Source organism: Acanthochromis polyacanthus, chromosome 17, assembly GCF_021347895.1.
Source record: "Acanthochromis polyacanthus isolate Apoly-LR-REF ecotype Palm Island chromosome 17, KAUST_Apoly_ChrSc, whole genome shotgun sequence".
Lineage (NCBI taxonomy): Eukaryota > Metazoa > Chordata > Actinopteri > Pomacentridae > Acanthochromis > Acanthochromis polyacanthus.
This window is the reverse complement of record NC_067129.1, coordinates 33,700,407-33,727,836: the sequence shown is the minus strand read 5'-3', so window position 1 is coordinate 33,727,836 and position 27,430 is coordinate 33,700,407. Positions and strand designations below refer to the sequence as shown.

The 27,430-nt window shown below is 40.6% G+C and overlaps 1 protein-coding gene across 1 annotated transcript in view; it reads right to left on the bottom strand.

The window, feature by feature from the left end:
- The window catches only part of doc2b (double C2-like domains, beta), a 238,613-nt gene that overhangs the window by 25,016 nt on the left and 186,167 nt on the right, over positions 1 to 27,430 (bottom strand). The window contains exon 5 of the mRNA XM_051937386.1: positions 23,735 to 23,861. Within this exon, the coding sequence (XP_051793346.1) occupies positions 23,735 to 23,861 (127 nt within the window). The remainder of the gene's footprint in view (positions 1 to 23,734; positions 23,862 to 27,430) is intronic.

Genomic DNA, 27,430 nt, shown 5'->3' with positions numbered 1-27,430 from the left:
TTTAAATTGGGATACAAGTATTAGAAGTCATTCCAATGGTAGTATTATGTATGTTTTGTTCTTTTTGAAATGTTAGTTGTTAAAGGTGACTACCTTCAAAAAGTGTAATGACATGTTGACACCCTTTTGCAATGCATCCATGTAATTATAACATACATATACAAATTACATGTACTAACTTGAATTCAGGGAGCTCTGTAGTAGTTTATGGTTGATTAATTTAAAAATACAACAATAATGTTGAATTTTACAGTATCAGTGCAGTGGGATTAAACGTGTTAAATTTAATTGGACAATGTCATGTTACAAGCAAAAGAACCTATACCTAAGTTATAACTTAGGTATACCTAAGTTATACCATTACACTTTTTGAAGGTAGTCACCTTTAACAACTAACATTTCAAAAAGAACAAAACATACATAATACTACCATTGGAATGACTGCTAATACTTGTACCCAATTTAAAGTACTGAAAAGCAAAACACGATTTTGACATTACCCATGCCATTTTGAGTAAGAATATCTCAGTAACTACAAATATAACCCTGCTGCTTTTTTGCACAGTGATAGACGACAGATAGAACTGTCTTGTAGAAAAATTTGGGGTCTCTGGTACCTGTCCCACACTGAGATTTTTGCCCCCCAAAATAGCCAATTTAAAATCTCGTCCAGCTTTGGGAGCTCATATTTTCCAAACTGAGGTACCTAGAAAGCTCCAGTTTGCTAAGTTATCACACAGGTTTGTGTAGAATGGAACCCAGGGGTGTTAGAACACTTCTGTGCAGTATTTCTAGTATTTTTAAGGTCCCAAACTCCACTCGTGAGTAGGTGTCTCTTAATTTTTTAGCATTTTTAGCAAGCCCCCACGGCCTGCAGAGTGTAGGGAAACACCTGGGGATGTTTGTGGGGCACTAGCTACATGCCTTGTTTACCAACTCACAGCTCTCTGGTATGTTTAGAGGCTGAGAAATAACCACTGAAAGATGCAAAAAATGCTGGCGAGGCTTTTTATAGCCCAAATTCTGAAAATTTCAGACCCCCACAACTCAGAAACTATTTGAGCTACAGGCCTACAAGTTTGCATAGAAAGTACTTTTGTGACTATCTAATGGCATACAAATTTAGGACTAATTTGAAGATGGTGCAGCAACACCCCCAAGGAATATCTGGTCATTTCACCTGGAATGACCCCATAGTATAATTTCTGATGAAGCGCATTTACATTACTATTACATATCTTTTGTTTCTGTTGTCAGACAATACAAAGTGGATGAAATAGTGGTTGAAATGCAGCCCTTTAAAATTAACCAGCGGCCACTTCAGAATCATTTTCTAAAGTGGTTCTCTGCACCGCTAAAATGCTGATTTTATAACAACGTCATCTGACAAACTCACCAAACACAGGTTAAAAATGATTTCTGTGCTGCGAATTCAGAGATAATCCATCCATCCATCCATTCTCTATACACCACTTTATCCTCACTAGGGTCGCAGGGGGTGCTGGAGCCTATCCCAGCTGACTCGGACAAAGGCAGGGAGAGATAATCCCATGTAGAATAATCACTCAGGGATAAAGTTAAAAACAATAGAAAGTCCTCATGTGTCAGCGACTATGAAGTTTTTCCTATATCCTGTCAAACACAGACGCAGAGGGAGTCTTCTTCCTGAAGGGGGCGGGGACAGCAGCACCTCTGCTATAATTAAAGCTATGGACACTTAAACAGCCCATTTGGACAAGAACTAGAGCCAGGAGTTATAAAGTCATGGTGAAATTAACCATATTTGTGATATTTTGAGCTAAAATCTTTAAAATCACATTCTGGGGACATGTGAGACTTTCATTAATTTTCTAAAAAGGGGCAAAATACGAGACTTTTAATGGATTAAAAATGGGTAATCCAAAGAGCAATGCTTGACCTTTTTGACAGGACGCAGTTTGAGTTGTCCTGCCAGCAGCTTTTCAGCGAAAAAGCTGTATAACAACCTGACTGTTTATAGAGCTTTTTCATCTGCCACACACAGAGACTAGTTGGTGAACATAGTGGAGAAATTGGCAGATAAAGAGCCATATATTTCCCCCAGGAGTTGGTAAAAACCAGAGCTAAAGGAGGGCAAAGCCTGGTGGGAACAAACAGGACTCCAAATGTTGCTCTATAAATGCTGGATGCGTAAATAAGCAACCATTTGCAAACAAGTTCACTGTATAAGCTTAAAATGTGAAAGTATGTCAGGGCAACTTCTTCCTGCTGACTTGAGGTGGTAAAAAAACCCTCATTAGTTCAGGTTATCATTGTTATTCTAGGTTTTCTAGCAACTTATGCTGCCCTGTAACAACTGGTACAAAGCAGATAGAAAAATTCATCCTGAGAAATGCCAAAAAGTCTGAGCATTGTGGAGTTTGTGGCTTGTTAATGCCAATGATTGAACGGCTATGATTTGGTGTACTGCAAGCTGCCATTTCAAAACACCATGTCCTCATGTGATTTCTCCTTCGAACACAGACGGCCAGAAACACATTCAGAAACAATATAAAAACAATAAAACAAGGAGGAAACACAGGCCTAAGGAGAAGCCTGTGCAGACACAGACTTCTGTCTCCACCACAGTCTTGTTCTACACAAGTCTGAGCCGAGCAATCTGTCCAGCAGCGTCCACAGCAGGGCACTAATCAGATATCTCCGGGGAACTGACTCCCTCTACATGAATCACAGATGACTTTTACAAGACGTCTCACTGGACTTGTGGACTCGGCATCCATTTAATCTGGCAAGGCAACAAGTTGCAGGCGTCGTGTCGGTTCACTGTCAAATCCGTTTTGTCGTGTGTCATCTTCTGTTGTACATACATGTTTGGGACATCCCACTGTAGTCCCTGTCAGTGTCTGAAATCACTCACTACACGATAATTAGTGTGCTAGACAGGGTATTTGCCACTTCCTTACAGCCCAGCAACAGAAGGTAGCACGGTGTTCTCTTCTACAGCTTTTCCAGATCAATCAACAAGATATAACTATGTTCTGTTACAGCTCCTCATGTGTAGCAACATCATCTTTAAGAAATATTCGTAATGCTTTAAAATACGTCTCAACACCATAAAATGTGTCTTAACACTTTGAAATACATCTTAACAGTATAAAATACGTCTTAACACTTTAAAATACATCTTATCACTTTGAAATACATCTTAAAAATATAAAATATGTCTTAACACTACAAACTGCGTCTTGCTCTCCCCGCCACAACGTTTTTTACTGCAATGACAGAACTGTGGATACATTATCCTCCATGCCATGCCTGCACATAGTATGTAACTTCATCTAGTCATATGTGTACATATCCGTTTATAGATTCATTCTGCATGGTACATTGTCTCTGTTTTGTCTTTATTTTGTAGCCTTGTTGTACTGCTACTCTTGTCCTGCTTCATCTGTATCCAGCTGCTGTAAATTTCCCCAGTGAGGGATCAATAAAGTTTATCTTATTTTGTAGTGCTGTCTGAATGTTAAGTGGCAATAGTTGCACCCTATGTAGTGCACACAAAGTATCCCACAATGCACCATGAGAAGGGGTGTACAGACGATGTCCAATGATCAACAAAATGTACCATCATGCATTGGCACAGGAGAATGGCAGACGGATGGAAGAACCAACTTAGGACTGGGGTCATTTACACATATTTCTGATGGCTGTTTTAAAGTGTTAAGACATATTTTATTCCACCGCCAAGGAATGACGGAGTTATGTGACGATTGGTATACATTTATCTGTCTGTATTTTTGCACCATTATTCAAAAACAGACTAATGGACTGGGATGAAATTTTCAGGGAAGGTCAGAAATGACACAAGGACCAAGTGATTAGATTTTGGCAGTGATGGGGCGTGTAGTCTGGATCCACAGATTTGTTAAAGATTTCTGTATCATTGCAAGATAGTGGACAATCTCACAGTAACTATGACAACAAGTGAACACTACGTCAGTTGCCTGCTGATGATCACATGATTGTGATCCTACTATAAATCAACTGCTGTGGACTTATCGGGACTTATTCGTTGGAAATGATACAACTAATTAAATTGTGGGGGTGTTTCCGAGTCCCATCAATTCATATATACATATTTAGGTCACGCAATTCGGTATCCTCACATACATACACGTGCATAACACACGCCTGTGCTCAGCGCAAGGTCATTGTGTTTGTGGGTACATCTATATTAAATGGCCACATTCTATGTTGCTGTGATTTTTGCCACAAATTTTTTCAAGTTTTCAGCTGCTGGAAATGATACGACTGAGCACCTTGGCGTAGTACTGCGCTCTGGGTCCTTCCCTTGTATATAGTGTTGACATATTTTATAGTGTTAAGTAGTATTTTAGAGTGCTAAGATGTATTCTATAGTGTTAAAACATATTTTATAGTGTTAAGATTGTAGTTTTAAGACATATTTTCTAAGCAATATATGTTTTCTATATGTTTAACTTGTTGTAATAACAACAAGCAGGACAAATCCATGGGTTATGGTGCAAAAATCTTAAAATTAAACAGAACAGCTTTGCATTAATATGTTTAATGGATACAGAGTGATGTATCACAACATGAACAAAGGAAAAAATGGATTTTTATTTGGTAATTTTGGAAAATATGCTTAGACAGAAGTGTGTTGGTTCGCTCACGAGGCCAACATTGATCTGAAACATAATTATTGCATTTAGACTCAAGTAGAGTCTGAAAGTGGTACTTTTGCCTACATAGCTCACTATAGATAGGGAGTAGGAAATAGGAAATGTGTGGATGATTTCTGACACTGTTCTCGTCTTCGTTAACAGGATACGCTCTTTCGAAATCTGTGACAAACCAACAAGAGGTTGAATCCAAAAGCATCAAGACATTGAGATGAGGAGGAACCTCAGGCTGCCTGGATGGAAACAAGGTCAGCATACCTGCCAAGTGCAGACATGTTTACAGGATTTAGTATCTTTTTTTCCCCCAATTTGGCACTTACACTTTTCCTCCTTTTAGCCTGACTAGCATCCCATTTCTAGATTTTTTTAGGTGCACTTACAAACAAATTAACAAATGAACTCCTGATCGCCATCTAACATCATTCATCAGTCGTCAGTGGCTTCTATACTCTGAATAGACTTGAGGTCTGTTCTCGTCCAGTCCTTCTATGACTCCCCTCTTCCTCTTTCCATTAATCTAGTCAAACATAAAATCAATTTACATAGGCAAACACAATGCTGAGCAGGAGTGTTTGCTTAACGTTTCCCAGCTAATTGTACCATTGCCCGGGGGAAAACTCGATTATGATTGGCTAGAGGATGTCCATTAATTGAATCTAATGCACAATATAACCGGACACCTCTGATGCGACGGTCTCAACGTCACTCTCCGAACGGTGCTTAACAACAGAATGAAACATACATCTCACGCTGCACTCGCTTCACCTTTCCCTCAACTCCACAGACACGGACAACAAAGCAGCACATAGGTGGCAACCCAGCACAATAATACTCCAAGCGTATTGACTGGCTTCCAGGTATTACACGGTCCCTTGGGGGTTACCAGGGAAACAGAGGTATTACTAAGAAAAAGGTCTGATAATATCCCAGGATAACAGAGAGTGTTCCTTTGACTGGGTCGGGCGGCTGAGCTCATAATCAATTCCAGATTTTAGATGTATAAAATTCAAACCACAGCCATCTTTGCATGTATCTTAAAGAATATTTTGACATTCTAGGAGGAGCACAGGTCTTTTTTTGTGTCCACATCTCATGACTGACCCTCTTTGAAACAATGCGTGGGTAGTTCTGGATACGAAGCAGTAAGAAGCTGCGCCAAAACACATCTCCGGCCAATGTCCTGGTTGGATCGGTCAGATCAACACCTCTGAGGGGACGGTGAGGCGCCAACTATTGTGCTGATGCAAGAAAAGAGGCCGCGGCATACAGGGCGCTGGCATTCACTCTCAAATATACAAACAGAGGGGACAGAGAAGGCAGAAAGGAGGTAAAAGCAGGTGAGATGGTTTTTGGTGCTCAGAGGCTGAACCAGGGGTGGCCAGGAGGTGCCTTGAAGATCTAATGCTATTATAGCATTGGAAATCTCACACTGATATACTCTGGGATAAAATTTTACTCACTGCTTCCTGTTATCATTTATCTGATTTACGTAGACGACAACAGGTACAGGTAGGATTTCGGTTTTTAAGGTGACTGTAGGGAAAAAATTCACCCTTTTAGGCAAGACATACATAGTTTATTTATGACTTTAGCACTAAAAGTTCTGTCGAAGTGTGACTTATTGAGCAATAAAATGTGTTTTTATTTGTACTCGGCTCCCCTTACCATATTTCAGTAGTTTTTTTAATGATAAGGGAGTAAAGCAGCCATAAAGACGCTTTAATGTGAAAAACATTTCCATTAGAAAAACTTTATCTGATAGAAAAATCTATATATTTTCTTACTTTAGTGAGCGTATCAGACACATTTTACAAGAAAAGAGGCCCCGGCGTACAAGGTGGTGACATTCACTGTCAAATATTACAAACACAGATGACAGAGGAAGCTGTGTTGATTTAAAAAAGGAGGTAAAACCAGGTGAGACTGTTTTTAGTGCTCAGAGACTGAACCAGGGGTGGTCAGGGGGTGCCACCGGTGTACTAAACCCAAAAGCCCAAAATGTAATTATAGTTTTAGAAGTGTCATCCAGATACACTTTGGTTTGAAATTTTCCTCACTACCGATGGTTTAAAATGATCTGTTTTACACAGATGACTACAGGTACAGTTAATATTTTAGCTTTTAAGGTGACTGTAGGGAAAAAACTTAGCAATTTCTTTATGCTTTCATTGTCACTCAGCTCCCCCTGTTACCATATTTTGGTAGGTATTTCAATGATAAGAGAGTAAAGCAGCCATAAACACACTTTAATGTGGAAAACATTCCTAATAGAAAAATTTTATCAAACAGAAATTATATATTTTTTATGACTTTAGCAAACAGATAACACTTTCACAGTAAAATGATTCATTTTCATTCATTCAGGATTCTTTGGTGCAACATTTAACTGCAGCTCATAAACTGTGACTCTGAAGTGTAGAAATGAATCATTTACTGTTACTGTCCCGATCGATCCTGTCTCCATGTTGGGGACAGTTATGAGTAATTTATGAAATTAGTTGATGATAACAATGCATTTGGTCTCTTCTTCTTTTTATAAAAATCCTTATTGATCTGGATAAATGAGACAACAGCCCTGCATATAACACCTGAACTATTTACTGTGTGTAGCAGTTTTTATTTACAATATAAACAAGAAAATATCAAAAAATGGCTAATGGCAGGTTAGCTGACCTTGATTATTTAGGTAAGGAAGCTCAAGGAAGTTCTAGTTCTCAGTATTCACACAACTGTTTTTACATGTTTACAAAAAACATTCCTGTGTTCATCTCCTGTTTCTTTTAGCACTTAATTTGAATTTACGTTGAATTCGCTGCAACAAAATACAGCTAGACAGAGACAGCACCCAGCTGGTACTCACAAAATACAAGTGATCAATGTGGAGACCATCGTCTCAGTTCACTGATTAATTGATTGGACTGTAAAATATCAGAAAATAACACAAAAAATACTCAAGCTGACATTAAAATTCTCTTTATTGTCCAACTAAACTCTGAATCATCGAAATGCTGGAAATTGTAAGATTTTTGAAAACAGTTAAAAGATTAATCAACACAAAGTCCTCAATTGTTTCAGCTCTGGAGCACAATGAAGTTATATTTTCGCTCAGGAGACTAAATAAACTGAGTTTTAAATTCAATATGAGGCTGAAAACCCCAAGAAACACTCAGCATCTACTGGAGACTTAAATAGCAGCTGTTTGCTAACAGGTTTGTCACAAAAATATAATAAAGTGTTTATATTGTGTATTCTGCTGCACCCAAGTCACCAAAACTCCAGTTATTGCAGGTTTTAGTAAATACTGCAGCTTTATAGTGTTTGTTTGTGCAGTGAGAAGAATATTAACCTTCTCTGGCTCCACATTCAGCTCTGATGGACCCAAATCTCTGAGTTCAAGGGTGTCCTGCTCAAGAGGACAATCAGATGTGATCAATGTGACTAGATACCATCCTCTGGGGACAATAAAAGTCAAGATTATCAACATGTCTTGTTATGCTGGAACGATGAACGCTGTCTGCAGGTATTCAGTACATCAACAGCTGGTGCTCTGCTTTGAAACTCATGTTTATACGCATGCGATGAGACAAAGCACAATCCAAAAACCTGCCATTTTTCAAAACGGCAACAGGGTGAGCTGCAAATTTGTGCCCATCTCTTACGGTTAATCCTTGCGCCGTCCAACTGAGCTGAGGGAATAGCAAAATGTATTGCTCTGAGACACTGATCCAAGATTTATTGCCAGATTAGGCTGCTGGCTCTCACACTGCTCAGGCCCTCTGCAGGCTGTAAACTGGTGCCAGTACTGGAGGCAGATCCAGAGCAGGGGCTGGGAGACTCAGGCATTAGATAGAGGGGTGATTGGTCACAGTGTTAGCAAGGAAATGACCAAAACACACCAACGGTTCCTCTGTCATGCACAGGCCTTTATATCAACATGTGACTTCACCTGTAAAGTGGTAAATATGTTGTGACGATGTTGCATGAGCTTGTTTCTGTTCAAATTTGCTACATTCAGGTACATGTTTGCTGCACATTTATAGGGATAGGCTTTTTGCTTTACCCTTAACATGCATGCAAACACTGTAAGCTCCCAGTGTGGGCAAAAATGAGCCTAGCCGCGTTAGACAACCCACGGCAACAAATTTAATTCTCTGCCAGGGTGGTTCTATTTACCCTTGGTAAGCCTCGAGGTTGGATGCTCCTAAAACTGGCCGACGAATCACCATGAAGTGTAGAGTCAGAAGGCGGGCGTAACTAAGTGACGACAGAGACGCGACGATTCTGACAGAAACAACCGGAAACAACTAGCCAAGCCGCGCTAGACAACCCACGGCAATGAATTTAATTCTCTGCCAAGGTCGACAACAAAAACGAGAACAGCCGTTGAGCTCCATTAGCACCGACTCTGAATAATCTTTCTGTTAACATGTCTGTAATATACCTGAGCTTCACCCATTGACTGTATAAATAAGGCTTCACCGAACTACCGCATCCTCTGATTTCCGGTGCTCTAGGAACTACGTCAGCCTATTCGTTGCGCTGATTGGTTGTATACCTACCCAATTACTGCAGAGTGATTTGAAAGACAACCTTTTAGCCCGCCTCCCTCCCTGTCGAGAGTTCCTAGACCCTTGTGTCTTCAGAGCTGGGTCTAGCGCGGTTAGGCTAAGCAAAAATACAAGTTCTCAAATTCATACGATCGCATCGGTCGTATGTAACGTGCACCGGAATACGACCCATGAGATCGTATTTACGTTAGCGCCCCTAACGGGGAAAAGGAACATATTACAGGATTTAATTCGAGAAACGGCTTTTCCCTCACGAAACGGCTTTTTCCTCACTTTCCCAACACGGGTTTAGGGTTATGGTTAGGGTTAGGGTGATGGAAAGGGATAGGGATAGTCTTAAGATAAAAGTTTGTTCATGGTGACGTTTCACCTGCGACACCAGAGTGTATTTACTCAGCTGCCAGAGGTCGCATAGTCAAAACGTAACACTCGGTCGTAATACGGGCGTGTACAGACGACCTATGTGGTTGTTTTTGGTTTGAGGACAGGCTGCAAAAATGTGTAGATAAATCAATTAAAATCATATAAATTTGGTAGTTTTCGGTTACTACATTGCTACTGGTCCCCTCTGCAGGTTGTAAAGTGGTGCCAGTGCTGGGAGCAGAACCAGAACACTGGTAAACATACTGTGAGAATGGAAGTAAACATGGTTTTAACTGTTGCATGAGCTTGATTCAGTGCAAATTTCTTGCATTCAGGTAGATATTTGCTGCACATTTATAGGGACTGGCCTTTTGCTTTAATTTTAACATGCACACAAACTCTATAAACTCCCAGTGTGTGCAAAAATGTGAAGACAAATCAATAAAAATGATATAAATTTGGTAGGTTTCGGTCACTACATTGTGACTGGTCTACTCTGCAGGTTGTAAACTGGTACCAGTCCTGGGGGCAGATCCAGATCCCAAGTAAATATACTCTGATAATAGAAGTAAACATGGTGTTGAATGTTACATGAGCTTGTTTTTTATGCAAATATGTTGCAATCAGGTACATGTTTGCCTCACATTTATGGGAGTTTGCCTCTTGCTTTCACTCAAACATGCATACAAGCACTATAAATTCTTAATCTGTGCAAAAATCCTACGATAAACCAGTTTAAATGGTATAAATTTGGTAGTTTTTGGTTGCTACATTTCTGCTGGTTCACTCTGCAGGTTGTAAACTGGTGCCAGCACTGGGCACAGATCCAGACCAGGGCCTGGGAGACTCAGACATTAGATAGAAAAAATGGCAAGGACACAGCAGTCCAGGGACATAGAAATGACCAAAACATACACAGGCCTTTATATCAACATGTGGCTTCAAATGTAAAATGGTAAATTTACTGCAACAGTGGAAGTAAACATGGTTTTGAAGGTTGAATGAGCTTGCTTTTATGCAAATACGTTGCATTCAGGTACATGTTTGCTGCACATTTATGGGGATTGGCCTCTGTGCTTTAACTTTAACATGCGTACAAGTCCCTTAAACTCCCAGTGTGTGCAAAAATGTGAAGAAGAGTTTTCCTGTGCTACATTTTTACTGGAGAGGCAGGAAGCTGGGGCTGGGAGACTCATGTATTAGATAGAAAAATGGGTGATTGGTCACAATGTTAGCGAGGATACAGCAGTGCAGGAACATAGAAATGACCAAGAAATACAAGCAGATCCTCCGTCATGCACGGACCTTTACGTTGACATTTGGTTTCATCTGTGAAGTGGTAAATATAGTGGGACAGTGGTTCTGAATGTTGCATGAGCTTGTTTTTGTGTAAATTTGTTGCATTCAGGTACATGTTTGCTGCACATTAATGGGGACTGGCCTCTTTAAAGCTGCTGTCCGGAGTTTGAATCGCAGCGTCTCCCAGAACACTGTTGGTCCCTCCCTCCCTCTGATTTCGCCCCTTTATTTGTGCACGCGCGCAGTACATGAGAGGAGTGCCCAGAGTGCTGCAGCATCTCGCCTGTTTTGCTGTTTTCCACTCTTCTACATTTAGTACATTTAGAAAATAATAAAGGAATTACGTTAGAATGCTGTATTGAGTCTAACTTCTCCTAATACCAAAATAACATGAATCTGCTAGGATGAACGAGTAAAGTTTCAATATGTGATTACACTCGTGTATCCCTCTCGATGACGTTGTTTATCAAACTTAGTGCATTTACGCGTGTATATGTGTTACATTGTTTATTTATTTCTATCTAGAGTTCAGAATTGCATGACTCCTCTGACGAAGAGTATGTCCCAGACGCCCCAACATCTTCCTCCAGAGGTCGGGTATCTAAACGAAGCCGTCAGGCGGGCTATGGGGAGCGACGCGAGCACCCCGAGCCAAAAAACGTCCTGCAGTCTCTTGGCCTGACAAGCCGTGGGATTGGTAACTTTTCTGGAAGTTGCTGAGCCCTGATGCTCTCTCAGCTCCTCCACAAGCAAAACAAATGTGCGCGCGGTTGCGTAGTGCGTAGCTCGCCCACCTCTGCAGGGGCTTGCTTGCTGTGCGCGTAACCGTTGATTGACAGCATGACAAAGCTGAAGCTCGAACTTGATTGGTCGGCAGCGACCGGCGCTTTTTGGAATAACATGGGGGTCTATGAGAGGAAGGCTGAGCTCAGGAATAAATTTTCATATCGCGTTACACTAACTTTATATTATAGTATCGAACTAGACTAACACATTTAAGCTTTGTTAAAAAATGATACATAAATTGAAAACAAACGGAAACTCAGGACAGCAGCTTTAATCTCCCAGTATGTACAAAAATGTGAAGATAAACCAGTTAAAATGATATAAATTTGGCAGTCTTCAGTGACTACATTTCTACTGGTCCACTCTGCAGGCTCGCTGCTGGACTGACTTTATGAGCTGAACAAGCCCGTCAAAATGTTCCACTGTCAGGCCAAAGCCATCAATAAGATAGGCACTGCAAGCTGCTGGATGAGATGATTAAATGGTCGGTGCTTCTCTCTGTTCTCCCCAGTACATAAAACAACATCCTGTGTCCAGACAGAACTCTGCACCGCAGAGCAAGCAGAGCAAACAGAGCACAGCTACCTGCCTGAGCTCACAGCTTCACTCTGCCTCCAAGCATTTCTGTGTGAAAACGGCCAACCTGTGCTTTAAACTCTCCCCTTGCAAGGCTGAGACACCTGACATGACGGTCTAAAATAGCAACACAACCCAACTGAGGCAGAAATGAAAAAAACACTTGTGGAATCTGACACAAACGTCAGCTCTCAAGCTGCTCTTCAAATCCCTGCATGCTGTGACGGTCAGAGCTACAAAACCTCCTCCTTCACTGAAGAAGGCTCCATATAAGAATGCATGTAGTGAGCACTTATGTAAGGTATAAACTGTACACAGAATAAATACATCTAGCTACACTGTGGGCAGCTGTCGCAAAGCTGTAAGCAACAGTTTCATGAAGATTTGTCTTTATTTTCTGAGATATTTTCACATTTAGTTGCAGTAAAGGTGAAGACTGAGCCGCAGATATCACTGTCAGGTTGTGCTTTTTGTTGTGGAGGCTGCAAAAGTACTTTATATCTACTGTCAACAGGAACCCTGATCCCACTGTGCAGACCTTTATTCATGCCACTATCTTTTAGACAGAAAAACAAACAAATAGAAAACAAATCCAGAGAAAAACGCTAAAAATCTTATGGCAGGAATATATTGAAACATGATGAAATACATAATTGTTCAAAAACTGTGAAGCCCAGGGACGGCTAGTATAAATGGGCTAACAGGGCTAAGCCCTCCCAGGCCAACACAAAAAAGATGAGAAAATTATTTTTTAAATAACTTACAAGAGATTGTTTTAAGTTTAGGTGAAAACAAAGATAGCAACAGCACCAATCAGTCAAAAGAAAAACATAGAATATCTCTAAATGGGCTTATTTTTTTAACAGCTCCAGCAGATACAGTCCGCTTTCATTCATTTTGTTCTTGTAAGTGATTGACAGGTGTCATGTCCCGCCCCCGTGATTTACTGATCATTTGGGCTAACTTCAGTCATCCCACAGGCCTTGACTTTGACCAATAGCAGCAAGTTAACACAGCGGTAGCTTTCATTCATTTCATTCTTGCAAGTGATTGACAGGTGTCATGTCCCGCCCCCGTAATTCACTGATCGTTTGGGCTAGCTTCAGTCAGCCCACAGGCCTTTGACGCAGCGAGAAAAGGTTAAGCTATGGCGGGCGTTAGCATGAACGAGGTGGATTATTTGCTTTCATGTCCATTTTCCTCAATGTCTTTGGAGGAAAAGCTGGAAGTTAAGAGACTGGGATCACATCGGCCGTCGATGTGAGCTTCTTTTCAAATAAGGTAGGCCCATGTTAACCTGTTAAAGGACTGTGACACCTTGTTTTTGCTGAGGTCATCTGTTGTACTGAAGGCGTGTTTTGCACTACATGTCACCAAACAGTTGTAATAAGACAGGTGCAACAGGCTATCTGTGGGCAGTCGTTGCAGTTGGAACACGTTTTGTAGTTGTGTGTGTGTGTGTGTGTGTGTGGGCGGGTAATTATAGGGGTTGTGGGGACCTAATGTCCTCACAACCATAGGAAAACCAAAAGAAATGTCATTTTTGTCGACCTCATTTGGGTCCCCATGAGGGGAAACAGTTTTCTTGGCCATGTTGTCGTTACTGAAAAAGTACAAAAACGTTTCTTTAGGGTTAGGCATTGTTTTGGTCTGTGTTAAGGTTAGGGTTAGGGTAAGGGTTAGGGGTTAGATATGAATGGGAGTCAATGTTAGGTCCCCACAAGGATAGGAATACACAGTGTGTGTGTGTGTGTGTGTGTGTGTGTGTGTGTGTGTGTGTGTGTGTATGTGTGTGAATGAGAAAGTGAGTGAGTGAGAGAGAGAGAGTGTTGATGTAGAGCACTAAAAAAGTATAGTGTACCTGTAATTGATGTAACTGTGTGTATCATAGGTGATGTTGCTTTTGCAGCTGTGTTAACCATTTAATCGGTATTATGCATTTGTTAGCCCACCCAACAAATTTCACCACCAGCCGCCACTGGTGAAGACAATCTGTAAACTAATGAGTTAATAAGTTTTTAACAAATTTGAATATAGTAAAACAGTTTCATTTTTTGGTCATGTTGTAAAAATGTGAAATATACAAAATTAGTATTCACAGTTTTGCCCTGTTTTAACATGTGAATTAATACATTTTTTCCTGTGATTTTACTATTTATTGTCTATAATTTAATAAAACCCAGCCCTTAATGTGCAACATTTTCTTTCAAATAAAAGCACATATCTGTAAATAATCATACTTTTGCAGTAAAAATAAAGAAAAAAAGTGGAATTTAATAGTCAGATGATATACAAATAATGATAATAAAAAAATTGCAAAAATGCAGACTATTGATGTGGATATTATCTACTGTTTTGTCGTTTTTTTATGCTGAATATGTAAATTAATATTTTATTCCTGTGCTTTTACTAGATGTCATTTGGAATTTACCAAAACAGAGAAAATCTGTTAAATAACTCCTAAAAATGTATTTACCATTTTAAAATTGTTAATGTACGCATTTTTTCTTTCCAATAATGGCAAATATCTGTCAAATAGTGATATTTTTGGCTGATTTCAAAACAGTTTTTTCAAAAAAAAAAAATTCTCTGGTCAAATGTTTGAAAACAAAAATTCAAATTTGTAAAAATATCGATTCTCAATGTCAAAATTTTTACATACAATTTCACCCTTTTTTCTTGGGTTTAATGTGTAAATTAACACTTTTTCTATGATTTTCCTAGAACAAAATTAGGTGTAGCCGTAAAAAAAAATATAGTAAAGATTATTTAACATATTTTCTAATTCTTAATGCACATTTTTTAACAAAACAAAACAACAAATATAGGGCTGGCCCGAATAGTGGTTTCTGGCAGCCAAATATTCGGTCCGCCCGGAAACGTCCGGGGCTGTCGTCAGATAAACTGAAGAATTCCCAAACAGCGGAGGTCTTCAACATCTTGTCTTGTGTTTATGCAACGAAGTGAAGCGTGACGTCCGGCAAAGATTTGGACACCAAAATTCAAAAATTCAAAATTCAAAATTGATATCCGGATACCGCCGTAGCGAACGAATATTCGGATATTCGGGATATTCGGGTGAAATAATGACAAAAAACAGTGTTTTTTAAATTCCCAAATGTAAAATAAAATCAATTACCATTTGTTAAAATACACATTTGATTCAGATATTATTTACAGTTTTGGCCGGATTTATTGGGGTAACATTTATTCATTTATTTTTTACTACATATGATCTGTTTTAGCTGTCAAAAATTACAAACAAAAAAATAAATCTTTCAAATAACAACCAGGGTCTGTTAAACAATAATATTATGTTTTTTGTTCATTTAAATATAGCAAAACACTGTCATTCAATAGACACACATTGTAAAAGAACAAAATGCCATGTGAAAAAAAAAATTAAATATGAATGTGGACATAATTTCAAGTTTTGACCTGTCTTTTTAAACAGTTAACATTTAAATTAATATTTTTCATGTGATTTATTGTCTATAATTTAACAAAATAGGGAAAATCTATAAAATAACACTTACAGTTAAAGAGCATACATTTTCTAAAGTGGAGATATTCTGAGATTGTACCACAAGAGATGTTATCATTGTATGTTTTGTTTTTTGCTTTTACAGCACTGTATTTGCGGTTTCTGCTGCTTTTATGGCTCGAATCACTGTATGATAAATAAAAAAATCTAACCTAAATATGGACGTTTTAGGAAGCCTAACACGCACTTACATAAAACAAACCTAGACCAAATCGAGGCCCGGAATGATGAATGCACTGCGGTTGTTTGACGCCAGTTTTGCAAAAGCAAATTCTGTATTTTTGGACGCTGTTTCACACTCCCACACAGACAACAAAAGCATATGAGAGGAGCAACAGGAACCTGTCTCTCCAAGCACAAGACAGTGGCTCCATACTCCAAATATGGGTGATCCAAAATTACACTGCATCCATTTATTATTATTTTTTAATGTTTTACACCATAAACTGTGCAGGCAATTTCAAAAGGATATTCAAACACAGTTCAATGACACTTCACCCCACTCTCAGTCTCTCATAACACATAATCCACTCCAGCAACGCACTTACAGGCTCAACGCTCTAATCTGTCGTGTGCTTTAAACTAAATCCTTATGGATGCTGTTGTTTCTTTTTGCAATTACCGACATCTTTTATATGGAAAACCCATGCTTGGCTTTAATGGGATCTTTTGCTGCAGCACAACAATCCTGCTCATACTTGTTATGCGAATTAGCTCACATTCACCCAGTGAAAAGTAAAAATGTGTTAACAAAGGAAACAATCCAGATGTTTTTACAACATGCATTTTTTTCTCTGTGCAAAACTGTAATAAAAGGCTCCACATACAGTGCAGTGAAAAAGTATTTGCCTCCCTACAGTAATCTTCCATTTTTGCATATTTGCCACTCGTGAATGTTTCACATGCGGGCGCCTGGGCGTGCCGCCCCCTGGTGGCGTAGACTAGCTCTGGGGACATGGAACGTCACCTCACTGGCGGGGAAGGAACCTGAGCTGGTGCGGGAGGTGGAGCGATACCGGCTAGATATAGTTGGGCTCAACTCCACGCACAGCAAAGGTTCTGGAACCAGAATACTGGAGAGGGGTTGGACTCTCTCCTACTCTGGAGTTGCCCAAAATGAGAGGCACCGGGCGGGTGTGGGGATACTCACAAGCCCCCGGCTGAGCACTGCTTTGTTGAAGTTCTCCCCGGAGAACGAGAGGGTCGCCTCTCTGCGACTTCGTGTTGCGGAGGGGAAAACTCTGACTGTTGTCTGTGCTTATGCGCCGAACAGCAGTTCGGAGGATTCGGCCTTCTTGGAATCTCTGGGTGGGGTCCTGGAAGGGGTACTGCCCGGGGATTCCATAGTTCTCCTGGGAGACTTCAACGCTCACGTGGGCAGTGATGGAGAAAACTGGAGGGGGTGATTGGGAGGAATGGCTTGCCTGATCTGAACCCTGAGTGGTGTTTTGTTATTGGACTTCTGTGCTCGTCATGGATTGGCCATAACAAACACCATGTTCGAGCATAAGGTTGCTCATAAGTGTACTTGGTACCAGAGCACCCTAGGCCAAAGGTCAATGATCGACTTTATAGTCGTATCGTCAGACCTGTGGCCGTATGTTTTGGACACTCGGGTGAAGAGAGGTGCAGAGCTGTCAACTGATCACCACCTGGTGGTGAGTTGGATCCGATGGCGGGGAAGACTGCCGGACAGACCTGGTAAACCCAAACGTGTAGTGCGGGTGAACTGGGAACGTCTGGCGGAGGACCCTGTCCATAGGGGTTTCAACTCCCACCTCCGGAAGAGTTTCTCCTGCATCCCGGGGGAAGTTGTGAACATAGATTCTGAGTGGTCCATGTTCAAAGCCTCCATTGCAGAAGCAGCTGTTAGGAGCTGTGGTCTGAAGGTCACTGGTGCCTGTTGTGGTGGCAATCCAAAGACCCGCTGGTGGACACCAGCGGTGAGGGAGGCCGTCAGGCTGAAAAAGGAGGCTTTTCGAGCCTGGTTGGCTCGGGGGTCTCCCGAAGCAGCTGGCCAAAAGGGCGGCAGCTGTGGCAGTTGTGGAAGCTAAAACTCGGGTGTGGGAGGAGTTCAGGGAGGCCATGGAGAAGGACTTTCGGTCGGCCTCGGAGAAGTTCTGGCAAACCGTTTGACGCCTCAGGGAGGGGAGGCAGGGCTTCGCTCAGGTTCTGTACAGTCGGGGTGAGGATATCGTCGAGCGGTGGAAAGAGCACTTCGAGGAACTCCTGAACCCGATAAACACGTTCTCTATGGAGGAGGCAGAGCCTGAAGACTCAGGGGGATCTTCGTCCATATTCGTGGTAGAGGTCACCGAGGTAGTTAAGAAGCTCCTCGGTGGCAAGGCGCCAGGTGTGGACGAGATTCGCCCTGAGATGCTGAAGGCTCTGGACATTGTTGGACTGTCCTGGTTGACACGTCTATACTGTCCTGTTTGTGGCTTTCATGGACAGGATTTCGAGGCTTAGTCGTGGTGGGGAGGGTTTCCGGTTTGGGGGCCTCGGGATCGCATCTCTGCTTTTTGCGGATGATGTGGTTTTGTTGGCGTTCTCAGACCATGACCTCCAGCACGCACTGGAGCGGTTTGCAGCTGAGTGTGAAGCGGCAGGGATGCGGATCAGCACATCCAAGTTCGAGGCCATGGTTCTCTGCCGGAAACCGGTGGAGTGCTCCCTCCGGGTTGGGGGGGAGTTGCTTCCCCAAGCGAAGGAGTTTAAGTATCTCGGGATCTTGTTCACGAGTGATGGGAAAATGGAGCGAGAGATAGACAGGCGGATTGGTGCGGCGTCAGCAGTAATGCAGGCGTTGTACCGAACCGTCAAGGTGAAGAGGGAGCTGAGCCGTAAAGCGAAGCTCTCAATTTACCAGTCCATCTACGTTCCAACCCTCACCTATGGTCATGAGCTTTGGGTAGTGACCGAAAGAACAAGATCGCAGATACAAGTGGCCGAAATGAGCTTCCTCCGTAGGGTGGCTGGGCTCAGCCTTAGAGATAGGGTGAGGCGCTCAGACATCCGGAGGGAGCTTGAAGTAGAGCCGCTGCTCCTTCGCATCGAAAGGAGCCAGTTGAGGTGGTTTGGCTATCTGATACGGATGCCTCCAGGGAGACTTCCTTTGGAGGTTTTCCGAGCACGTCCGTCTGGGAGGAGACCCCGGGGTAGACCAGGAACTCGCTTGAGGGATTATATATCTCGTCTGGCCTGGGAACGCCTCGGGATCCCCAGGAAGAGCTGGAAAGCATTGCTGGGGGGAGGGACGTCTGGAACGACCTGCTTCGCCTGCTGCCTTCGCGACCCAGCCCCGGATAAGCGGAAGAAAATGGATGGATGGAAATGTTTCACATCATCAAACAAACCCAAGAAAACAAAAAATGCAGTTTTGAGATGATGATTTGATTATTAGAAGGAAAAATGTTGTCCAGACCACTACGTGAAAAAGTAATCGCCCCCTTAGCTACCAATCTACTAAATGGCCAAATTCATTTTGCAATTGGTTTCAGTTTCTCCATCCACACACATATGATTCCTGCCAGGCTTGGTGGATCTAAATATCACTAGATAGAACCTGTCTTCATTGTGAAGTAGCTAAAGGCTCTGAAAAAGCAGCACATGATGCCATGTTCTAAAGATTCAAGAACAGTTGAGAAACAAAGTCACTGACGTTCATCAGTCTGGAGGGTTCCAAAGTCATTGCTGAGTTTCGGGGACTCCAGAGAACCACAGTGAGAGACATTATCCACAAATGGAGGAACATGGAACAGTGGTGAACCTTCAGGAGTGGACCAATGACCAACATTTCTCCAAGAACATCGACATCTAATCCAGGAGTCACAAAAGAACCCAGAGAAACATCTAAAGATCTGCAGACCCCACTGGCACCAGTTAAGGTCCTTCTACATGATTCTACAATAAGGAAGACTCTGGGAGGAAATTGATCCATGGGAGAGTTGGAAGGATCAAACCACTACTGACCAGAAAGAACAAAAAGGTTCATCTGGTATTTACAAAAAACATCTGGATGGGCTTCAAAACTTCTGGATAACATCCTGTGGACTGATGAATCAAAGGAGGAACTTTCTGGAAGACATGGGTCTGTTCCATCTGGTGTAAAGCTAATACTGTATTTCACTAGAAGACCATGATACCAGCAGTGAAACATGGTGGTGGTAGTATGATGATTGGAGGACCTGGACAACTTGTCATCATTGATGGGGCCATGAATTCTGCTCTCTGTCAGAAAATCCTCCTGAAGAAAATCCACCATCAGTTCATGACCTAAAGCTCAACACTAATGGTTTATGCAGCAAGACAAAGACCCAAAGAGACAAGCAAGTCCACCTCTGTGTGGCTAAAAATAAAAATAAAAATAAAAATAAATGAAGGTTCTGGAGTGGTCAAAGTCTGAGATGTTTTGGTAACACCTTAAAAGGACAGTTCATGATCAAAAACCATCTAATGTGACCACATTACACATACATTACACCTATTCTGCAGAGAAGAGTGGACCAGAATTCCTCCATGGTGTAAAAGACTGATCATAATCTGGAACAAACATTTAGCTGCAGTTGTTGCTGCCAAACCACTTATTAGATTCAGGGAGGCAATTACTTTTTATCAGTTTTCAATAAATCTTCAATAAACCATCATTTACAAACAACATTTAGTGTTTTGTGGGTTATCTCTGTCTAATATTCCATAAGTATAAACATTAGTTAACGATCTGGAATGTTTACGTGTGAGAAATAGGCAAAAATAGTAGAAGGGGGTCGAACACTTTGCCATGTATCTCCCTAAAGGTATAAAATCTCATTATTCAGGAAAATTGTGTGAAAAGTGAGATAAACATGATCTCAGAAACCAAACTGAAATAGTGAAATGATAAAAATACAAGTGAGACAAGCAGTAGAGATTGTTTACAACACACTGGATTATTTAATTAGCTGGAAAATACTTCAGTATAATAAACTCCTGCATCTGCTGAACTACTGCTGCGACCGAATCGCTCACAGTGGAGACACACAGGAAGGTCAGAGCCTCGCTGCCCAGCGGTTGCTGCCATGTTACGTCCCTCAGCTTTGAAAAATAAAATGGCCCTGATTAAATTAGCACTCCCACAGGTCGTTTATAAACCACACCGAAGCCATGAAATGTTGCATTCAAGGTCCTCTCAAAAAAAAATCTGAATTAAATATCTAAAAACCTCTCAGCTGCCCACATGCTGACTTAATTGCTCCATTGTTCAGGGTTCCTTTTCACTGATTGTCTGGTTTGTTCTCAGCTTAATATAAATCACTTCTTTTGCTGATTTTTTCTGTCCAGTATAAGCCTAATAATGCTATAAATAATCCTTCATACAGCACAGTTTTACTTTGCCATGTGTAATAATGTATAGTATCACAGAAAAAACAGCCAAACTTGACGAAACAACTGTTGCTGCAAACCTTAATTCTTCCACTGAGACGAGAGCCGGTGGAGGAATTAAGCTCCATTTGTTTGTCTGTTTGTTTGTCCGTCAGTAGGATTATGCAAAAACCATCCAGCTGAATTTCATGAAACCCGATAGAGAGACGGAGCATGGCCGAAAGGAAGAATGCATTAAATGCTGGTGCAGATCTGGATCACTTTATTTAAAATTCTGACTGGCTTCGAGAACTGCACTCTTCGAGTGCACTTGTGGTTATATAAGTTTGCTCCACTATTGTCTCTGTAGCCACATCTGCTCTTGTTTCTGTTAATCTGACAGCGTCTAAACATGTCGGCTTCATGTCCAAATGAGCATCCTGGCCACTTTATTTGTAGAAGTTAGACAAATTTAGCAAATTTCCAACAATTTCAAGCTGAACTGTATGGTGTCCCAATACATAATGCACATGCAACACTTCAAGTTATGTGAAGGAACTTAGAGGATTTTTCCGTATTTATCCCCAACGTTAATCCAAAAACACATCCAGAGGTGCAGCTTTCATACCAAAGTCTGAAAAATTTCTCATTTATTACAAACTGATATGCCTATAATAAAAAGGGAACTAACAGAGTAATGAGACTCACCAATAAATATATGAATGTAATCTGCTTTTCTTTTATGGACAACAGGAGCTGAAGTTTTGATTGTTGCTTTGAGCCGTTTAGGAGTTTTTTTCTCTACGTTTATTAGAAACCTGCAGCAGAATCTTAATGAGAGTCTCTGAAGCAAGAGAGCTGCACACATTTATACATACAGAACAACAATAACAACAGCTTCATTAATTAGTTTTTATTTCTATTTCTTCTTTTTATTGCAGGGAAAATTTCAATTTTATGTACTAACTTTTAGATGTATATTTTAGTGATTATTTTATTGTATATTTTACTGCTGTCTCAGTTTTAAGTCACTGTATTGTTTTAATTTATTCTGCTGTTTTCACTGTGAAGCACTTTGGTCACCCTTTGGGTTGTTGTACAGAGCTATAGAAATAAAATTTGATTGATTGATTGATTGATTGATTGATTGATTGATTGATTGATTGATTGATTGATTGATGATGCACAGTAATGTAGTGGTTAGCACTTTCGCCTTGCAGCAAGAAGATCCTGGTTCAAATCCCGGCCTGGGATCCTTCTGCATGGAGTTTGCATGTTCTCCCTGTGCATGCGTGGGTTTTCTCCGGGTACTCCGGCTTCCTCCCACAGTCCAAAAATATGCTGAGGTTAACTGATTATTCTAAATTGCCCGTAGGTGTGAATGTGAGTGTGAGTGTGATTGTCTGTCTGTATATGTAGCCCTGTGACAGACTGGTGACCTGTCCAGGGTGTCCCCTGCCTTCACCTGAGTCAGCTGGGATAGACTCCAGCACCCCCCGCGACCCTAGTGAGGATAAAGCGGTGTATAGAGAATGGATGGATGATTGATTGATTGATTGACTGATTGATTGATTGAAAATGCACAAATAAAAGTAATCACACCAGAGTTTGCTAGCAGCTAATTTGCATCAAAGTCTATCAGTGTGAGACAATGAATAAAATAAGTAAATACACTACATAAAAGTTCAATCAATCCTTTGTGGTGACAATTTTGTGCTGGCTTCAGCCAAGCCTTCAGAATCTAGTAGTTTTGTCCCTCTGTGGACTTATCTTCAACTCAGACTAGTGAGCTTTTCAAGCAGCCGGGAGGTTTTTATTTTACTGCATTTGATCTATCGTATTTCTCCCACTTCCTCCCAGAGTCCAAAATATGTTCAGATTAATTGGTAATTCTAAATTGAGGTGTGAATGTGAGTGTGATTGTTTGTCTCTATATGTAGTCCTGTGATAGACTGGTGACCTGTCCAGGTGTCCCCTACCTTCACCCTAAGTCAGCTGGGATAGACTCCAGCCTCTGTGACCCTAATGAGGATTAAGTGGTGTATAAATGATGAATGGATGATATATTTTAGAAAATTTGCAATTACATTATAATCAGAAGTTTAAGTGATTAGGGAAATCATAAATAAACTGCTCTATTAGTTATTTCACAGTTTCATAATCTGCTATTAGTGTAGATTCAGTACTTTTTATGAATAAAAATGCATTATTATCACTTTGTGTACTGTTCAATCTTTTGACATATGGAGACAAGACTTTGACATTTATTTTGGGCACATGAACTGCTACATTAATCAACTAACAACAAATCTTTACAGTTAGAGACAAAGTAGTCTTTCTAATAACTGATGGAAAAAAAGAAAGATTGGTTAGAGTTAGGGTTCTGGGGAGACCTAATTATGCATCACATAATTTAAATTTTATTTTGAAAAGCCAACCCAGTCAGTGTCGAGCAGTGTGAGTGTAAAGCAAGCAGCAATAGTAAAATCCAAGCAGTTCAAACAAGCACATTTTGAATGGCTGGAGTAGTTAGTTTAAAAAAACAGCGTGAAAAACGTGTGGCTCGATGGACTTACCGGTAACTGTTTCTCCAGGCAGTTGTTGAAGTTTTTTATTTGGTTGGGCTTCAGCTTCTTGAGGGGGATTCGTGTTTCCCCAATGAACTCGTTGTGGCGGAATTTGTCCTCATCACACACTGAGATCCTGAGGCAAGAAGAGCAGACAGAGAAGGACGTGAATAAAGCGAGGCTCAGGTTCAGGTTTTGGAGCTGAGAGGAGACTTAAAACCATAAAAAAACTGTCATTTTCCACCTGGAAAGCCATCACAGAGGATTCAGTTCTCACCAAAGTCTTCACTTCAACTCTCCAGCCACACTCCCTCTAAATCACAGGGGCCTCAGCTCTGCAGCCAAACCCTGGTGTCACTGCAGCGATGGAGTTCATCAGATCTTTGTCAAACTCAATCAGTGTGACATGAAATGACGGAATAATTATGCATTAGGAAGCATTCAGTCATACACGAATTAAACGAGAGGGTGGGAACTCTTAGCTCGCTGAAAACGGACAATGTTCACATTTAAAACCAAATCACGGATTCATCTTGAATGCGTCTTGCTGCGCTCGTCTTATTTACTCAATTAGTGCCGCTCGGATTGAACTGCGTTGTGCTGCACGGTGCGTTCAGACTGTTTTCTGATTTGCATTGTGCACCCATCTTTTCTATGTGTTACCGCTGAACACAAAACCGCACGGCCTCGTTTCAACGCAACCCTCTGCAAGGGAAATGAAGGCTCGTAATGTAACACGGTAGGCTTACAGAAATCAATGTTTGACAGTGAACTGAGACGTGGCTCCCAATTCAAAACAAAAGCTTTAGGTTTTTACTTTGCAGACGGGTCTATACGCCTCTCCACCATTTCATTAAATCTGTAATGGAAGCCAATTATTGGTGCTCCCAGCAGACCCATGTCTTTAATAAATGCAGAGAGCGAACCCTGACAGGACATGATTCAAATATGTGGCCATGTCAGGCTCATGAAGAGGAATACTGTTTGTCTGGAGTGCCTTTCTGGGCATAATCAGCCGCTATGCATGGAGGAAAACATGCAGCCGTCATGCATGAGCGGCATGTATGAGCACTGTATGAGATGTGCTGTAACCAGACTCACAATAAGAATAATAATAAGAACAGTAATAACTCATCTGCTGGAGGTGGTGCCGAATTCAGATTTCAATTTACAAAAAGAAAATGAGTCATGCTGTTTGGAAAACGTGCTGGCCCTTTTTTCTCACAGTTCATTGTTTCTGCTAAATGGCCAATCAAGCTGTGTTTTTTTGACTCGTGAGTCCATCAGATCACATCTCTGCCGCCGATGCTGCACACCTTTATGGCTGTTATTCAATGCAGCGACAACACAGTTGTTCTTTTTCTGCCCCGCAACACAAAATAACCCAACGATGGACTTGCAGCGTGTTGAAAAGGTTACCAGTCAATAACAGCATTTCAGCAATTACTTCAGCAGCCGCTCAGATACAACTCAGTCTTTCCAGCTCCTGATGTGTGGCAGGAAGTAGTTTTATTAGAAGACTCCGAATCGATAGGTTTAGCAATGAAAACAGATGAAATTAAATGAAACCATCTATGATGATTTGATGTGCATGAAAATACGAACTAGCAATGTAGTTTATAATTTATCCTATAATATTCAGATATTCAGTAGTTGACTCTGTTCTTGAGGATGATTTTGCATCACTGCTGTCCAGCTGTGTGCAGCTGTCAGTTCAGTTAATTTATTTATTCCGAACATGTAATTAATAACATTCAATGAATGATTCACAAAAACAACTAAATCGTCCATCATGCTTCTCATATAAGGAGAATGAGAGGAAAACAAAAGCTTCAACATGTTCGAAAGGGAGAGGGAAGAAATGAAAACTTATTTCATCCCACCCCTAAATTCAAGCTTTCACCTCTAAAATGTGGTGCATTGCAACAGAAAGTACTTTAAGTTGCATGAACATTGACTTTTCTTTTCAGTTTTGGATTTTTAAAGGTTTTATATCATAAAAAACTTCCCATTTAGAATACAGCGTTGGAATATAAATATAGCATGGGTGCACCATCTTTTTTTATTGGTGGACAAAAGCTTTGAAGTGAAACAGAAACACCGGCCAATTTATTCCCTTTTGTATGAAAACATAAAACTAAATATGTTTTACATGTCAGATGAAATACTTTTCTTATCTTGTACGATGGATGTGTACTTCGAACAGTGTTGTATTTTACAGACAGACAGAGACAGATAGACAGATAGATAGATAGAAAAACAATCTAATTTTAATATCTGGGGATGTTAAAAGCGAACCCAATTATTTATGCACTAATGGCTATTATGATAAAAGTAGGCGTTTTAATATGTTCTCTGAACACCACTACCTGCTGGTGGATTTAAAAGGCATATTGTCTTTAACCCTCCTGTTGTCCTTCGGGTCAAATTGAAAAAAAAGTCACAGTGAAAACTTCCACATTTTCAAACTTTTTTTTAGGAAATTTTTGAATATTTTTTGGTGGAAAAAAACAAATGAAAAAAATGTTTAAGAACATTCAGAAAAAAATCAACCAAAATCCAGTGAATTTCGCTGTCAACTTTGGGGATTTTTTATTTTAAAAAATAAAGCTTTTGAAGGAAACCTTTCAGAAATTTTCTTCCTGAAGATTTTTCAAATTTTTATAAATTGGGGGAATTTTTGGACTTTTTTCAGACAAGGCAACAACATTTTTTAGTAAGGACAACACGAGGGTTAAAAAGAAGCCCAAATTACATCATTTAGCAGAGTCAGAAACTGCAAAAACTCAAAGAATTGCTGGAATTTCAACTTTACAACAATCCTTGAGCCTCTTGTCTGTGATGAGCTGTTCCACTGGAAAAATTAACTAAATCAAAGCATAAACCCGTAATATTATATAATATTAATATCTGTATCAAAATCCCTTCATTCGACATGTCTCATTTAAAAATCCGTCAAAAACAAACCTTTTGCATTCACCAGATTCTAGAAAAAATACAAATTCTGCATACATTAGCAAAGCTGTAAAGTTATTTGTGATTGAGCGGCAACTTACAGTCATGTGACAAGAATTAATAGACTTTTTGACTGCAATGGGTTGAACTGCAGGATGTGTTTACACAGAACTGAGAGGAGACAAGTACAGGGGTAAATAAAAATGTAGAATCTCCATTTTTTCCTTATGTTTTTTCTTGTGAAGAATGTTTTTTTCTAATATGAATGATCAAAGAAATTCAACATTTGTTCTTTCTTTTTCATGTTTTATGGCCTTCTAACTGTGTCCTTACGCACAGCAGACATTTCTGAGTTCTCTCTACTTCCATCCATGGTTGTTCTTTTCCCACAGACGTGCAGGACTTTTTATTGCAATGAAAAAGGAGCCCACACTGAGCAGAAATGTGATGGGAGCAAAAAATCACCAGAAACTGCTGGGGGTGTGGAATTGGCATCTGTGAAAAAGAGCTGAAAATATCAGCATATGGACAAAAATCCAATGCATCCCTGAAATATAGTGTACTGTACAGTGAAGCTCTGAAAGGCTGTATGTTGACCTAAATGTGAACGTCAGCCTGCAGACATGCTCAGAATTCAACTATCAATAGCACCTACAGTACATAACTAAGGGGATGTCACTAGTGGTTTTATATGTTTGTCTACAAAACTAGCTGACAATTTGAATTATTTCAGACGTTGGTGTCACGCCC